We start from the raw sequence: 18623 nt of genomic DNA on the forward strand, positions 1-18623 counted from the left end.
ACGTAAACAAAAAACACAAATACAAACACACAATCATTTAGTATCTGCCACATAATTTCCTAAATCTTCAGTTTAAACATACCCCGCTCCAGATATATTACCACACAGCGGATACGCTATACCATCCTCTGTGTACCAATTGGAGACATTTTCATTGTGTAGCTTCCAGTTCTCGTCCGTCAAATTACCCCAGCTCCCATCGAGGGGAAATCTTTTAATGCACTTTTGTGTTAGAACACCCATATAAATTTGTAGGCCCATCAGCGCAAACACCGACAGGGAGAACATTGTCAAAATTATCACATCGCGTAGATTTTTTACAGATTCAATGACAGCACCGACGATGGTTTTCAGACCTATCAAATAGTTGTGAACACATTAATAACTCTTCTCGAACATAAAGACATATAGAAAGTGCTCTTATTTATATAGATTTATACGGAACAATTATTTCAAAAACTTTACCTGGCACAATGGCTACGGTTTTAAGAGCTCGCAGTACCCTAAATGTTCTCAAAGCTGCAAGATTACCTAAATCTATACCCATGGTCACATAACTAAATCGTTAGTTAGTTAGTTACGGTCGTAGTTGTTGTTAAATATTTAAAGAAAATAAAAAAATATTTATAGGTAAATTTCAATAATTATGTACAATTTAAATGGATTTTATTTGCAAAAAATTATGAGATTTTTGTTTCGGTTAATATTCATTTCACTCAAAAAGTGAATACGCATTTAGACGAGTCTTCCAATTTTAAACATTTTATAATTTAGACGTTTCACTTTTTGTTCAACAATTTTAAACGAAAATGAAAATATGCATTTTTCATTATTAAATTGAGCAAAAACAAAAATGAAAAAAATAAAGAAGAAAATAATAAATTTTCTATGATTTATATTGAGATAAATATTTGTATGATTATATATGAGCCATTATTTATCGTTTCATCAAATACAAATTAAAAAAACAAAAACTACTTTTGGTATATAATAATAATAATTGTTTCTTTTTTATATAAATTCTCATTAATTAAATACATTTAGAAAACTAATGATTATTATATACGACTGTCTGTTCAATGTTTTATTTAGAGGGTGAGGAAGGGGGATACGAAATTAAAGGAGTATATCTTTTCTATATATATATATATAAATTTAGGAGTGTTTACAATTAAAATTACTTTTTGGCAAATTTATGAACATTTTGTTGAAAAGAAACAGAAAATTAAAATATATATATATATATTTTTTTTAATTTTAACACAAATAATTAACTAGATTAATTGTTTTTCTTTTGTTTTAAGTATTCTCAATTAAAATTTTTGTAAAATGTTTAAAAATGATAAAGAAAATGAATTATCTCTCGGTGTTGATAATATAAACATTTAAAATAATAATAATAAAACTCACGCTAAAGCTATTACTACGAAGTCCAGCCAATTCCATGCATCTCTAAGATACGTAAACGGGCATAAAATGAAACCTCGTGCCATCACTTTAACAGCTGATTCAAATGTGTAGATTCCGGTGAATATCACCCTAAAAACGAATTTTGTAATCGTTGTTTTTTTTTTACATACAATAACACATAAATTATAAACAAATTATAAGTTAGAAAAAAGAATTGTACTCAGATGTTTAGAAAAAAAAACCAACAAACTAAAACAAATTCGATTTAATTCAATTTAATTTGTAAACAAAAATATTTATTTATTTATATTGTATACCGGACGAAATTTCAATTTCAACTTGAATTTGTATTAATATTTCTTTATTTAACTTTAATTTAAGTATTGTTACATACAGAACAGTTTTGAATTAAGAAAAAAAAAAAACATTTGTTCGTACTTAACCTACTAGGAATATTTAAAATAAACTTTCAATCAAAATTTAACTTTTTTTAAACACTAAATACTTAACAAGTAAACTTATGGTTAGAAGATAACGATTGTACAGAAAAATGTGGACGAATGATTTCTGATTTTCTAACTTAGAATTAAAACCAAATGCAGTTTCGTTATGCAAAATGTACTGAAATACTATTGAAATCAATATAAAATTTAAACCTTTCGATTACTTATTGTACTGACCACATACATACATACATGTACATGTGTGAGTATAAGAGCAGATACAGATACAAATATCAAATATTATTTATTCCTTTGTATATGTACGTGGGTGTTTATACCCTACACCACTATAGCGGGGAGGGTGTTATACGTTTGTGCTGATGTTTGTAACACCCACGTTAAAGTACACCAATCGGCTCAGAATCACTTTCTGAGTCGATTTAGCTATGTCCATCTGTCCATGCGTCTATTCGTCCGTCCGTCTGTGTGTCCATGTAAACCTTGTGCGCACTCTACAGGTTGCAATGTTTAAGATAATTTGATGAAATTTGGCACATAGTCTTCTCTTGTCTCAAGGACGAAGCCTGTTGAAAATGGTTAAAATCGGTCCCTTATTTCGTATAGCCCCCATACAACCGTACCCCCCGAATAGGGCTTTTGAGCTCATAAAGTCTCCTTCAGAAAATTTACTTATAAACACTAATATCATGATGATAACTCTACCAAAATTTATAAGGATTTGACCATAACAACCCTCCGCCCCCCATATAACCCCTCATTTAGAAAATACTTTTTTTGTCAACAAACTGTTAAAATATTTCTGAATTAAGGTAAAAATGAAATTAAATACTTTATTCTTAAAAAAAAATAATCAACATTTTTTACATAATCACTGGTCGGCCATGCCCGACTATAAACTCTTACATGTTTTTTCTTACTATGCTCCTCTTAAATCGCCTCCCTTTTTATTGCATATTGAGGACATGTTGGCCTTCAATAATATGTATGCTAATATTATGTATGATTATAACACTTATGATATTTTATTTGCAAAAAAAAGAGCAAATTAACATTTGTAACACATACATACATATGCAAGGATGATGACCCACCCAACCATCCATCAATCCATTCATTTATCTACAACTGTAGTACGTTGTTGGTCTGACAGAAGGTCTCTGCAGTTTTAACATGACAACAAAATTTTAAAAATTCAAATAAATTTTATTAAAAACAGATGTAATGAGGACTTAAACAAGTTGACTTAAATACATGTGTGTAGGCATCTGAGCGCCTAACTTTTCATACAACATACGAATCTAATTGATCGAAATTTTGATAACTTTACCTACCGGGGAGACCCTATGACAGATTTAATAAAAAAAATCTTAAAATTAAATACTATTTCATTGCCCTGTTAATAATGTGAAAGAAAAAAAAAAACATTTCTTTATGTTAAAACTTATGTTGTGACCCACGTAATAAGATGTCTATCGATGCATACTATGAAAGTATGAATGTGTATAAAAGATGTCTAACGGACTGTGTCATTGTCGTCGTGCATTTCTACCATGAACACTTGAAAGTGATGCACATAACCTACATTTTTTAGTTCCTTTCCTTTTAAGCATTTTCATTGACATACATGCATATAAGTTCAAATCAACATTCTACACACACATAGATTATACAATGGTTTTGTATTACACATGTATATGTATGTATGTAAATATGAGGATTGCATCGATTGTCTTGAAATCGTTTGTTTTACTTCAATGTTATACATTTTTTCATAATTTTAATATTTAATTTTTCCAGGAATTTTCATGTGATTCTCATAGAGTGGCTTTTATAAGCCATTATATAGAAATCCTATCATCATGTTTAAGATTTACAAAATTTGTCTCCATGAACCTGATATATTCATGTAGACATATTTTTGCTTTTGTATTCAATGACTTTCATAATTTCTTATTGTCAACATTATTCTGGACATTTTTTCATGTTTCCCTACAAGTGTCCTTTAAGACAGACAGTTTTGGACCACAAATTGGTAAAAGAATCTGTTTAAAATATCCTTTATCCACTAACAGGATTAATAGCATACATTTAGAACAAAAAACTAAAACAATTTGTTGAAAAAGTTTTATGGATTTTAAAACACACATGTGTAGAATCTGCTTCGGAAACACACAGCAACCGAAAATATAAAATTAAGTTGTTTGTAGAATATTATACTCACACCCTATTACTCTCTGTATTCCTTTATATACACTGAAAATAATCAATGCCTAATATATACGAAAAGTGTCGTACATTGTACGAAATGCTTTGTGGTATGGCACCACAAAATTCTGTCGTTATATATACGATTTTTATATAAAATGTAAAATAATTTTAGAAAAAACTACGTTTACCGTGAAAGAACATGTAGAATAGGTTATGTACGATTGTTTATGTATATGCATATGTATTAGTATGTTTAAACTTAAATAATTGAATTGTTCAAGTACATAACTGATTTGTAGGTTATTCTGTTTAATTTTTAAAAGAGTATAATTTCTACTATACGTTTGTATTTGATCTAGACCTCAAAGAACACTTTAATTTCAGGCAAACTGCATAAAATATTATAAATATTTAAAATAACTAGTAAAGTATTTAATAATAACAATAATAAAAAAAGTAGCAAATATAAATAAATTGACCATAACTGTAGGAATTTTAAAAATACGAATAACAGTTAACATAATAGTACAATAATAATAGTAAATCGTTATCAATATACTCCTATAAAAATGTATTTTAAAAGTCAATAATAAGAAATTTTAGCCACAAAATATTAATTTGTTAATTTTTTTTTTTTTTTTGTAAATTTTCCTTCAATTTTACAGGGTGCTTGTTTCTGATACCAAATCTACCTTGACAATTTTGATATCAGCTAAAAAAATGACAGTTTCTCTTAATTTGTTTTTCTTTTGTTATTATTTTTCTCGTTCTTATTATTGGGTGCTAATTATTTAACAATTTTTTGCTTTGCTATTTTGAGGCTATTATTTCTAGTTATTTACAATAGAAACTGGGATATACACATTATTTGCTAATTACTTTTTAAAATTTACATTTTATTTAAATTTATAAACTACAGAACAGGATAAAAGCATTAACTATTTATTTGGGAGAATAATTTTGATATTATTTAGAATTAAAAAAATTAATTTTTAAAATGCTTTTATCTCATTCCTTTACAACTTACTACCAGAAATGTTTAAAAAAACTACATTTTATATAACTAAATAAATAAATTTATATGTTTGGCGATAATAAATAATCTTATAACTACAATTTCGTATAATATACATAAATATTTTTCACAAAAGTTTCTACTGAAAATGATGTCATGTTTTAATACTAATACTACACTTAAGTACTTAATTACTATGGTATTTTTACTACAATTTACTTGGTTTTGCTAGATTTTTTTTGTTTTCAAAAATATTATAAATATGTTTTACTAGCGTTTAATGAATTAAATACTACTTTATTTAACACACTCTAATTTTGTTTATTTTTTCGTAAATAAAACTCTATTGGAACAAACCATTGTAATTTTTAGTAATTTGTTTTACTTAATATTTATTTATAATTTTTTATTCTCTTAAATTTTTTTAAATTAGAGTATAGCCCATGATTTTTTAATCCTCAGACTCGATTTGTACTAAGTTAGTAATTTTACTTTACAATTTATTAACAGAAAGAAAGGAGTTAGTACATGTACTGGCTAATGATTTTAAGAATTATAACAAAAAACATTGTTGCCAGAAGTTCAAGTTTTAAAAATATTGTAAAAAATCCTTAAGAAATTCCTCTAAAAATTCTAGTTTAAATTCCATTTGTTTCGCACAGAATACATATACATACACTCAAAATAATCCAATCCTAATATATACGAAAATGTCATACATTGTACGAATGCTTCATTGTTTCGCATTAAGAAATTGTTTCGTAATATATACGAAACATTATGGTGAAATTTACGAAACATTTATTTATGCAAACATTTTTGTTAATTTTAAAATGAATTTTGTAATTTTAGTTAAAAAATTATTCTCCATAATAATATTATATTCGTATTATGAAATTTTCGTAAGTTCCCCCAAAAAACAGTTTAAATTCCATTTGTTTCGCTTAGAAAACATACATATACACTGAAAATAAACCAATCCTAACGCACAGATATGAATAATATCGTATATTATACGATGGCCTTGTTGTTGCACGAAATTGTTTCGTAAAATAAACGAAATTTTATGAAATATTTTAGTATAATGCAAAATTTGCAATAAATATGTTGAAATTTACAAAAAAATTGAAATTAACTTAAAATTTTTATCACTTTCTTCTACTTATTATTTTCTCAAATTATACTTTTGCCTGGACTTTTCAATTGTTTTTATAAAATTGATTGTTCCTATAAATAAATTTGTAAAAATCTAAAAAAATTAAAATTTAATATTAAAAATATCAACTATCTAAATTCCCGATTACCGGACATTCTGACAACAATGTATTTTCATATATACATATGTACTTGTTATATAGTAATGAATTTTTTTAAATTATTTGAATGACTACAGAAATGTATGATTTGAAAATCATATGAAAAAATTTACAAGAATCTGAAGCACGATTTATAAGCACGAAATTTTAATCAATTTAATGAAAATTTTCTCAATTAAACTACATAAGTATTAGTAAGTCACAAGCTCTAGCAGCATGACATTATTTATTTAATTATTTTTAAAAAAAAATTGTTTTACTTTGTCTTTTACCTTTAGATGTTTTCGTAAAAATTGAAAACATTTACTCTCGTTTTTTCATACAATTTGAGAACATTTTAAATTAACTCTGGTTTGTTTCTGGTTTGTGGTTTTATTAAAAAAGTTACTTATTATTAAAAAAAATAAATTTTAAATATAAAAATTTATACTTTTGTTTTACCATTAAATACAAAAAACAGTTAAAAATATTGGAATAAAAAAAGTCTTCTTTGCCTAAAATACCATTTACGAATATATATATGTAGTAAACCATATATGTATTTTAAATATATATTAAAGTACTGATTATATAGAGGAAAATAAATAGAATTTGTTTAGATATATTTTCTTTCAAAATAAATATTATTTAATTAAACGAAAACAAGTTATAAAACAAACAAAACTTCGAAAAAAAAATTGTTCGAAATAAAACACATTAAGGAGTAGAACTACCAATAGATAATAAATAGTTTGTTTGTTAAATAAACTAATAATAAAGAAATAAATATATATCTAGAAAATATTGTTCAATTAGTACTCACTCTGTAGACTCGACCGTGGGCGTTGTCGGCATTATCATTAAAATACAATTAACAAGGATAGTGGTGATAATGAATAACGAAAACAAAGGATGTACTAAAATATAAATGGCTACACGACGTATCGGATTAAATGGATCGAGCAACCACATTGCTTTTGAGGCAGAAAACCGAAAAATATCTTTTCCTTTACTTACTACTACAAATGTCTATAAAAGATATATAAAAATATAAAGATTTTTAGTAAAATTTTAAATAATATAGATTTAGGATTATACACATACATATGTATGTAGTAGTTTTAATATGTATGTCAGTTTTGAAAATTAACTAATAATCTTAGCTTTATATATATGTATATATACATACATATGTCCAATTCACAATCGGTGTTGTGTGGTTGTATCGTGACCTCAATATTCGAGGCAACATAGAATTTTTTGTCGATAGCGGCACTTCTCTCACTAAATTCTTATACTACCACTTCCCTATTAATAAGACAGTGCAAGAAAGATCTGTCAAGGCTGAGTCGCCTGTCTGGGTCCCTGCGCATAGGGACTATTATGAATATGAACAGGCAGATGAGCTTGCCAGAACGGGATCTGCTCTTGATATCTCCAGCGCAGATCCCGTTCTGGCAAGCCCGTTATGCTTTATAAAGAGTAGTAGCCTCAGATTCTATCTTCAATAGACTAAAAATAGGTGGAATAACCTAGACACATGTAAAGGGGCCAAGATATTGTGGCCCTTCTTCAATAAGAAACGCACAAGACTCCTTATAAATCGAAGTAGACGGGAGAGTTTGATAGCAGTAATAACAGGACACTGGGTGCTAGGCAGACTTGCAAGTCGGCTTGGGCTACCCTTCAATGAACACTGTCGCAGTTGCAAAAACAGGGAAAAGGTAGAAACGGTCTTCCATCTTCGCTGCGAATGCCCTCCTCTATCCGTTAAAAGAAACCGTTTTGTTGGCAGTTACTTCATATCTATCCTTGGTGAGATATCTGGATCGAAGCTTAATGATATCCTGACATTTCTCACTGCTACAGGCTGGATCTAATACTATACAACACTACATCTGACGACTCGAGTGGTCCGGTCAAAACGGAGTCTCTTCGACTCTACTTGACTATTCGCGCGCAGTGAACTACCACGTTAACCATGGTTGTATCGTAGTATGTAGTAATTTTTTTACATTTCAGATTTCTGAGATTTCTCACTGCTACAGGCTGGATCTAATACCATACAACACTACATCTGACGACTGGAGTGGTCCGGTCAAAACGGAATCTTTTCGACTATTCGCGCACAGTGAACTACCACGTTAACCATGGTTGTATCGTAGTTGTATTGTTTTAAATAATCGTTTTAATAAATTTTATGACATACAACGATACGACATCGATAGTGAATTGCACAATTGTGTTTAACTTTTTTTAGTAATTAAAATTAATAGAATTTAAGAACCAACACAAATTCAAAACTGACAACACTTCCTTTAAGTTGGAATTATTTGTTTTAAAATGTCTTTATTACCAGTATATTATTGTAGTACGGATCGATATCCTCGAGAGGAGTGGAGGCCAATTCCGGCGGGAAGCTGCCCTGCAGTCGAACAGGTAAGGGCACTCCCTGTTCAAGTGTAGGATCCGGTTGTGGACCTTCATCCTCGTCCTCGTCATCATATCGGATCTAGTATTGAGTTATAAATTAAAATTAAATATTACTGAAATGTCTTTTAAACATTTTTACGTTTGTTTAAAACAAAATCAAACCGAAAAAAGTAAACTTGTTGGAAAAATTAAAAAATAATGGATTTTTTAACGAGTTAAGTTTCGTTTTAATAGTTTTCAAATATCTTTTTTTTTACATTAAATGAGTAATAATTTTGTTAAAAATATTAAAAAAAAATAAAGATTGTTATTAGTAAAACATTGTTATACAAGCTGAATGCAGAAAAGTTGAAAAAAAGTATTTTTGAAGAAATATGAAGAAAATAAAATAATGAAGCAGTTATAAGTACACATTTTCTAGGACATAAAAAAGAAAAGCTTAAGAAAAGGGGTCCTTAATGAAAGTTTTGTTAAGTGGCTAAATAAATACCGTTAAAAAGTTTGTTAGAATATAGTTTTTAATTAATGGAATTTAAAGTTTTTCTTAGCATGTAAATATGTCAATAAACAAATACCGAGTAATTGGTTTTCACATATATTTTTTTTAGAAAAATAGTTTTAATATGCGTAACTTCTACCACTCCCATTAAGTGTCATTAGAAAATATTGATATTTGTATTTAAGAAATTTCCATAATAATGGTGGTAGCTTTCTCTCCGCCTTCGTCAAAAAAGTTATTACTTTTGTCTTTGCGTGACCTTTTAAATATAGAATATTTGTTATGAATAATTGGAAATTGACATTCTATATTGATTATATTCGTAGCACTACCACTAATATGTGCTGAGTTGACGTTGCCTTTAAATACATACATATATTTGTATGTCTATTTTTAAACAGGTCATTGGACAAATGACAAAATCAAGATTAAATATGGGAATTTTTGATCATTTATAATTTCAAGTTTAAGTTATATTCATTGAAAAACTATAGAGATTTTTCCAATTCCATAAACTCTAAGTTAAACATTTTACTTGTTTTGTGAATAAAGTTTACAAAAATTTATGTAAATTCACTTGAAAATGTGTACAATAATGTATAAAAATGTGGGCTTTGGTTTCTATACTATTAAACTACAACTAAATATGTATATTTTTTTCTTTTGTTCAGCCATTTTCACAATTCTTAGAAATATCTAATATATATGATAAAGTTTAAAAAAAATATTAATATTTTTAAAGAGTTGGTATTTATACACTGAAAATAATTCATGCCTAATACATATATACGAAAAATATCATATATTGTAAGAAATGCTTTGTTTCGTAATATATACGAAATTGTATGAAAATTTTCTTAAATATTACGAAAAAGGTAGTTACGATTTTTTCGTTTATTTTCAGTGTATAAAAATATACTGCTAAATTATACCAAATTCATAATATTATGCTTCTAAGAAAAATCTTCTGATTAGTCACTTATTGTAGGAGGCTTGAGTTCATTACCCTATACACGAAAATGATTAAAAAATTATTTCACTTTGATATTAATTTCATTAAGAATTTTCTTTAATATTACAACTACAATCGATAGTTCCTTTATTCTAAAACATCACTGTCTTTAAATCAAATCTTAAATTGTGAAAATGGCCTGTAACCACAATGTGTTTTCGAATTATAAATGCACTACAAATAAAAATTGTTTTGTAAGTTAAAAACAAATCTGATAGCACTTACTTCCGTGTAAAAAAAAAAAAACTCACTTTAGAATTATTTTACCCACTGTGATTAACGGAAAAATAAATATTTTAAAAATGAATGCCGACAGTAGAACCATTGTAATGATCTAAATATCTCATACATAATATTGTTGATTTTTTTTTTTTACAAACGCTATGTATGAGTTAAATTTATTTGATTTATTTGGCTCTTCTTAGCGTGTTCACACGTCGACAAAAAAATCATCAGACATCTGCATAGTATGGTCAAAAGAAAATCTAAACCTTTAAGACTAATCGTTGCCAAAAGCAACTACAACTAACTATAGTTATTATCTTAGTTTACTAGTTATATGCAAATGAATGAATTGAATATAAACGTTACAGATTTCTTCTAACAAAGTGTATTTCTTTGGGCTGGTGTTAAAGGAGCCCTAACGTAGAGGTAATGTATTGTAGTGTCTGTATATTTAATAAAATAATAATGTAAAAAACAGAAACAATAATAATTTCGAAAACATAAAAGTATTAGTCATATTTTTAGTGTAAAGTAGTAATAGAATGTTTCTTTTAGAATATAAAAACACAAGCTTGCATATAAATAATATAAAAATATTCAAAACTACAGCGTAAAAGACGTATACACATACATACACACACACACTCTCTATCAGACACACTTATACACCACACACACATAGAATTTATTTAACGGTGAGTTAGTTTGTTATGCATATTGAGCTTATTATAGGAAACGGAAATAAATAGTGACAAAAAAATAGCATGACCCTAACCAAACAACCAATTTACGCACATACACATGTACGTATTTATGTAGGTAAATACTAACATATTTAATAAATTAGTTTAAATAATAATAACAATACCAGAGTACTTGTATAAACATGGAATAAAATATGAGAATTATGAGAAAAGAAAACAGCAACAATAACAACTAAATACAACATGTATGTATGTATTTTGTGTTTGTATAAGTTGAGGCACATAATTATTCATACAAATACATTTTGTGTATATATAAAGTACTTATACACACACACTGCTCTCTAGTCAAATTTTCTCTGTTTTCATTTGTAAATTTTTCATAAGTAGAATGGAAAAATAAAAGGAAAAGTAATGTAAATTGTAATTTGTTTCTGTATTTCCTTTAATGTTTTTATGGTATTTTTCTTATTCGTATTCTTTATGTTGTGTGAGTTTATGTTTTTAGGGTATTGGTCTCCTCTTTTGCCTTTTTTGGCAAATTTAGCTCCACGACCTACTTTTTTAAGTGGTTGTTTTGTATATATGTGTTGTGTTTATTTATGTATCTAGGTATGTGTTATATTCACTAACACTTACAGTGTATAAAACAGGAAATAAAAGAAACATAAAATAATGTTTGCGAACATTGCGCCAATGAAGAATAACAAAAATGTTAATCGTAATTCCTTTACGTTTGGCTTCTTCAGACTTTTTTTTTAGTAATTTGTTATTGCGAGTAAATTTGCAAAATAATAGTTTTAACTAGATTTGGAACAGTTAATGGTATATTAGTTATTGTATATTAAGTTATTAAAAAATGATTGACATTTGTCCTTTGGGAGGATCAAATTGAACACGAATTTACTATGGATAAACCTGTGAGTTAATTAGTAGTGTGTTTGTGGGTTCGATTCCCCGATTGCATTACATTATATACAATATGAATATGACTACTTCATCATCAGTGACTCATTATCATCATCAATTATAAAACAAGTGACAGTTGACTCTTATTTTGAATATGTTTAAAAGGCATAGTTCTTTACTATTATCTCATAAAATGAAACAATATTTGTATTCTAAAGATATCTGGGATATTCAGAAACTCAATTTGATATTATATAATATTACAAAATTTAAACAAATATTTAAAAAAAGTTAAAAAGTATAGTTCGTTAGTTTTCCATAAATGTATACAAATATTTGTTATGCCTAAACCATTAACTGTTCCTTAGACAGGATAATAAAATACATAAAATGAGTATAAGTTTAAGCATATTGTAAGCACAGCACATTACAAGTACATACACACACATAAATACATATACATACATATATATATGTACATAAATATGTATTCAATACTTTTTTAGAGGCAAAAAACTATTTGTGTTTAATATAACAAAAAAATTTAATTAATAAGAACAAAATTATACGTATAATGTTATATAAGTAATTGAATTGAATTAAGTTTAATTTGAAAAGAGTAGAGAATATAATAATAGTGTATAAAGTGTTAAAGAAGTATATAGTTTAGTTGTTGTTAAGTGATTTAAAAAAGAACAAAACATAAATAATAAGAATTTCGCGAAGTCGTAAGTAAGTAGAGTGTTAGAATAAGAATGAATTAAAGCAATAAATTATACGATATTTGAATAATTTCTGGGGACAGGACAAACATAAAGTTAAACATGGATAAAGTAGTAATCTTTAAAATTGGCTACAGCTGTAATAAAACTCTTACTTCTTTCTGTTTTTTCTTGCGACCATATTGCGGCTGAAAGAAGATTTATAACAAAGTGTGTATCAAGGGAGGTTTGGATAAGGGTTTTGAAATGTTCATTTCACGAAATGGTTTTAAATGTAGACAACAAAAACAAACAATGTAACAAAGAAAATGAAAACAAATGTGATGACGCATATGACGTTTATATTTTATTTTATTTTATTATTTTTTGCCAACGCCAATTTTTATTACAGTGTTTTTACAATGATTTCATCATAAAGAAAAACAAGGATATTTAAATGGTTGGTATTTGGATGTTCGGATGGTTATGGATACAAACAAGATGTTTAGTCATTGAGTAGAAGTTAGTTTAATTTATTTAGCAAGTAAATCGAGTAGTTGAAGTTTTTCATTGATTTTTATTTATTAGTTTAGTTTTTTCATTGTTGTTGTAAGATGTAGATAATCCACGCCATAAAGGGAAAAAGAGAAAGAGAGAAAAAAGAAATAAAAATAAAAAAAGAAAAAAAAATAGTAGTAAATATCCATGAAAAAATATTTACAAACAACACAAATTTATCTGTCTGTTTGTTGGTTTCTTTGTTTGTTAGGTGCATTAAAGATTCGCAATATTTTTCTTTAAAAAAAAAAGAAAATATTTTGAATATAACGGATGAAAAATCGATATTTTAACAGTTAATTTTTTATTTGTTTGACAATGGAGAGATGACAAAGCATATGGCGCGTAAACAAGAATGAATCATTTTTAAAATGGTTTTTGATAATTTATTTTAAACTGCAAATATAATCTGATATTAGATTGAGGTATTTAGGTTTATGAAACTGTTGGTATTTACATTATAGTGTTTACGTATACCTACAGGGTTCTTTTCTTTTTATATAGAACTTTGCAAATTGCAAAAAAAAACTTAATCTATGTTTAGTTAAATTAAGTTAAAATAATAAACTTTTAAGTTAAATATAGGAAAAACTAAGAAAATAATTTAGAATAAAACGATACCGAAAACAAATCTTGTTATTAATTTGAAAACAAAATAATTTTTTGCCTTAAAAAAAATAAAACTAACTGTAATTTTATACAAGTTTATTAGTTTGTCAATATTATTATTATTATTTCTAATGAAGCCAATGTTAAATCAATCAGAAAACATCAAATATTTATAAAAAGAAATTGTAATCTGTGAATTATTAAAAAAAAAATTAACAATTAAAAAAATATAAATAATTGCAAATAAAAGTAAATCAAATGGATTCTGAAGTGTTGCATGATTTGCAGAAGTACTTATTTATATATTTCATGCTACATTTACTTTAAGATTTTAATTCTGAAAACATATCATTGAAATTTTTGAACTAAAATCCAAAACATTTTCAAACAGTGTCAGTGACAATGACACTTTAGTAGTTGATTGACACTCATATTAAACATATGAGATTTTGGCTTAAGTAAAATTGAAATCGGAATCCAAATACATATTACAAATATTTTTAATTTTTACTTTTAAAAAAGATTTTAGATTACAACATTTAAAAGAATTAAGAAAGAAAGGTGCAAATTAAACTCAATTTTATTTGATTTGTAATAGTAACTACAAAAGTTTAAGTAGGCGTAGAGAGATTTCCATTACAACCAATTATAAAAGCTATTAAGAAAAATAAGACAAAAAAAAAATAATTAAAAATTACCTAAAAATCTTATTAAAAAGGCAATACGATTTTCTCCATTTGAATTTTAACTTAAATATTTCACCATGATCGTGTTGAACAAGTTTCATATTATACCATAAAATTTTTGAAATATGGAGTTAATCGTTTTGACTGAAAGATAACCTACTTAAGAGAACTTATACTAAAATTATCATACACTTTATAAATGATACACTTAATAGTGTGTAGTTTAGTATACTTTGTATATAAGTATTTTTTTAGATAAATAATCTAATTACAATATTTATGATCTATAAAACAAAAATATAAGTAGATATACAACTATTTACTACGGGATTTTCTTTTAAGGGTCTTGAAATGATAGTTAAGTATAGAGTTATGAAGTAAAATATCAATTCGAAATATTTATCTATGTTACAGTAAAGTTATTAGTAAATTTTTTACAATGTTAGTATGAAAGAATGTTAGAGATGGTAAAAATACATATTAAATGAATGCCTGTTAGAAAGGATGATAATTGGAAAAAAAATATATGAAATTTGCAAGGTAAAATATTTAAAAGCTTTCTCATTTTTGTAGTTAAATATTACAATAATAATATGTATGTATAATAAAACCACAAAATGATTGGGCCAACATTCCACATTTACATTTAATAGTTATACGATTTGTTAGAGAGTTAGAGTTATAAAATAATGTTAATAATAAAGAAAATACACATATACATAAACATATATGTATGTTTTTAACTGTTTCCATATACATATGTGTATGTATGTAGGTTTATTGTTTAAAATAGACCACACACATACATACATATACATACATAAGTTTATTGGACAACAGATCATACACTGATTGAATTTTTAACACAAAGATATAAGTAGAGAAGAAAATAAATTTTAGTTTCGTAATATTTACCGGCGCCTCTCCTTCGAGTCTCTTTCTTTCCAGTTCCTTTTGTTTTTCATGTTCAGCGATACGATTTTCTATTTGCACCAATGATTCGCGGGTGAAGGGACGGAACAAACTACGTTCTTCCTCAGATATCGAGTCGGAATCTTCTGTCATTGTCTATGCGGCCAACGATGAGAGCCTCAGTTTTCCAAGGCCTATTCGTTTGTTTGTTTGTTTTTTTTTTTAATTTTTTTTCAAATTTCCATTAGTACGAAGACACAATCACATATATATTATAATTATTATTATACATAAAAAAATATAATTCATTCATACATACTCGTACAAAAGAAAAAAAACAACAAAATAAAAACCAAAAACTACTGCTTATTTATTTAGTACTACGCACACTTACATTAGGCACATGTATGTCGCCTGCTACATCAAAATTACAACTATATCCGAGGCGCCATCTTCAAACAAGCGCCCGCCACAGACACGTATTCTGCAAATAAACAATAAAAAAAGACAAAAACATTAATACACATTTTCATGGTAGAAAACTGTAAGGAAAACGAACAAAAACAATTTCATTGTGTGGCCACTAACTGACGCAAATAATCCTTATGATGTATGTAAGTATATTTGTTTGTACATATGTATGTATGCAATGATATATTAGCTAGGTTTTAATATGTATTTGTATGTGTGTTGTAAGTGTGAGTGGGTATTTTCCTAATAAATACTGCATGTGTGTTCATTAAATGTAATGTATGCATATCTAAGCAATTTATGAATTTCTCTGTTCAACACACAAACTTGCTCATATATGTACATAAGTACGTACATATATTTACATACTAAGTATGGGTATCTTTGTTTGTATATAAGGATGTAGTCTTTGTGTGTTACGTTTAATAGTTTAATTACTGCTGGGATAATTCATTTCATTTTAATAAATAATAGAAAAATGCGCAAATTATCTTCATTATAATATTTTAGACTTGCCTCCACTCAGGAGTTAAGGTATGTCGATTTACTGTTTGCATATCGCGACAATTTTCAAATTAAATTACATACATACTAATGGCACTCCTTCTAAACACCTCTAGATAATTTAATGTATCTCTCGTGAACCCATAAATAAACCATAACCTAATAATTTTAAATGTGTTAGGGGAGAGTAAAGTACTCGACTGTGTAGAATACACAAGAATTAGAGCGATATTAAAGGTGATCGAAAGACAACATTTACATGTTGATGTTACATTTGATGGCTTTGATGATTTAATCTGGAATGAATTTCCTCGTTTTTTTTTTTTTGTTGAGAAATTCTGCATGTAATTGAGTATACTTAATATAATTAATGCATATCACTCATACGCCCATATGGTAAATGGGAAAATTTGCCAAAAAAGTGCATTTTAACAAAGAATACTCAACAATACTTTCTACTATTATATTATATTTAGATAAATTTGAATTCAAAAACCTACATTGTATGTATGTATTTTGACCTTAATACTTCGAATGTAAGCAAAATTAATTTGTTGCAATCGAACATAAAACAAATCGAACTATAACTCTCATTTCAGACTGCTTTATTTAATCTACTATATGTAACTTCCATGCTAGTTCCCTCAATTGCAACAAACAAATTTTTGTTATTCCCTCAATGATTTGTTACTTTATATAGTTTTATATAACCATAGTCAGAAGGGCCCGAAAAATGGTATCCAGTAATAATGTTCGAAAATACGGAGATATGTTCGAAAAATTAAATATTAAAATTTTATTAGAGGACCTTTTCTTGATGTTTCCAATTATGGGTTTTAAAAATTAACAAGTAGTAATTAAGAACTCTTAAATAGATAAATAGCCAATATGCTACTAGATTACAAATGTTTTTATACGTTATTTTGAATGTTATTTCTATAGTTTTCCGATCAACTTGGAATGGAATTTTGTTCAGTATTGAAATTAAATAAGAATTGTAAACATTCACTAATTATTTGTATTTAATTTTAAACAAAACATTAAACTGGTTTTATTTGCTTCTTACTAAACTAAGTAATTTGTTTATTAATCGGGCCTTTAGCTGATTATTATATTATCAGCAACACTGTACCTAGACGTCCACATCATTAAGTTCCATTAATGAATGTTTTCAAACAAATTTATAGCTGATTATTTTGCATTATCTTAAATGGGTTTAAATTTCGGTTTTATTTGAAAATAAAACAACAAGTGATAACACTCATTAATTAGTTGACCTCTCAACAAAAATCCCAATGCATCATTAGACCACAGATAAGCTGATATTTTTCAAAAAAATAAAAATAAAACACAAAATTTAAGACAATTCTCACGTGCCAGATTATTGAGTGCAAACAAATTTCACAGAAAGAAGATTTAATAAAACTCTTTGAAAAGAACTTATTTTCTTTTCTGACAGATTGAATGACACACACATATAACGCATTTAGAACGATTGTTTAAGATATTTTGTGTACTATGAACTTGGACAATAACTTTTGCACACTTTAATTCACCGTTCTTTTGTTTTTTTATTGAGAGAGGACGGGAAATGTTTTGCGAATAAAAAAAAAACGAATGAAAACTCTTTCCTATTTTGTAGGATGAGAAAGTAGGTAAAACGAAATAATGACAGACATTGGTTTTTCTTTTTTGAAATGTTTAACAACTGCGCAGTAAAATGCTGTCCATCCGAATGACAGATGAATTAAATAAAGGAAAAGAAAAACTTAACGAAACACGAAAAAGCAAGAAAATTCTCACAGAAATGTCAAACTTTGGCAGCAATGAAAAGTAGGGAAAAGTAAGTGATGAAAGAAACAGTTCCTGAGAGAGCCAGAGAAAAGAGAGAGAGTGAGAAAGGCTAACTAACTTTAACATAACTGTTATTAATAGAGTCTATACATATACAAGGATATATTATTGTTCATGTCGCTGAGAGCGTAGTGTAAATGTTAAAGGAAAAAAA

General features: G+C 27.0%; 2 protein-coding genes across 54 annotated transcripts in view; one reads left to right on the forward strand and one right to left on the reverse strand.

Annotated features, from left to right (window-relative positions):
• Window positions 1-18623, forward strand: part of LOC119601906 (putative mediator of RNA polymerase II transcription subunit 26) — a 123668-nt gene that overhangs the window by 49196 nt on the left and 55849 nt on the right. The gene's annotated exons all lie outside the window — the stretch shown is intronic.
• The window catches only part of LOC119601692 (sodium channel protein para), a 66999-nt gene that overhangs the window by 41778 nt on the left and 6598 nt on the right, over window positions 1-18623 (reverse strand). For 30 of the 44 annotated variants that reach the window (XM_037953133.1, XM_037953137.1, XM_037952873.1 and 27 more), the window contains 7 exons: window positions 15644-16124; window positions 13052-13084; window positions 8749-8904; window positions 7216-7421; window positions 1411-1539; window positions 466-557; window positions 83-356 (listed from right to left, as the gene is read on the reverse strand). In XM_037953133.1, coding sequence (XP_037809061.1) covers window positions 83-356; window positions 466-557; window positions 1411-1539; window positions 7216-7421; window positions 8749-8904; window positions 13052-13084; window positions 15644-15793 — 1040 coding nt within the window. In that variant the 5' untranslated portion in view covers window positions 15794-16124. Of the gene's footprint in view, window positions 1-82; window positions 357-465; window positions 558-1410; window positions 1540-7215; window positions 7422-8748; window positions 8905-13051; window positions 13085-15643; window positions 16125-18623 lie in introns of those variants that run through there. The other 14 variants (XM_037953124.1, XM_037953112.1, XM_037953127.1 and 11 more) reach the window with 5 other exon arrangements.

Source organism: Lucilia sericata, unplaced genomic scaffold, assembly GCF_015586225.1.
Source record: "Lucilia sericata isolate MDLA Ls3-8-SP2 unplaced genomic scaffold, ASM1558622v1 Contig000006F_arrow, whole genome shotgun sequence".
Taxonomy (NCBI): domain Eukaryota; kingdom Metazoa; phylum Arthropoda; class Insecta; order Diptera; family Calliphoridae; genus Lucilia; species Lucilia sericata.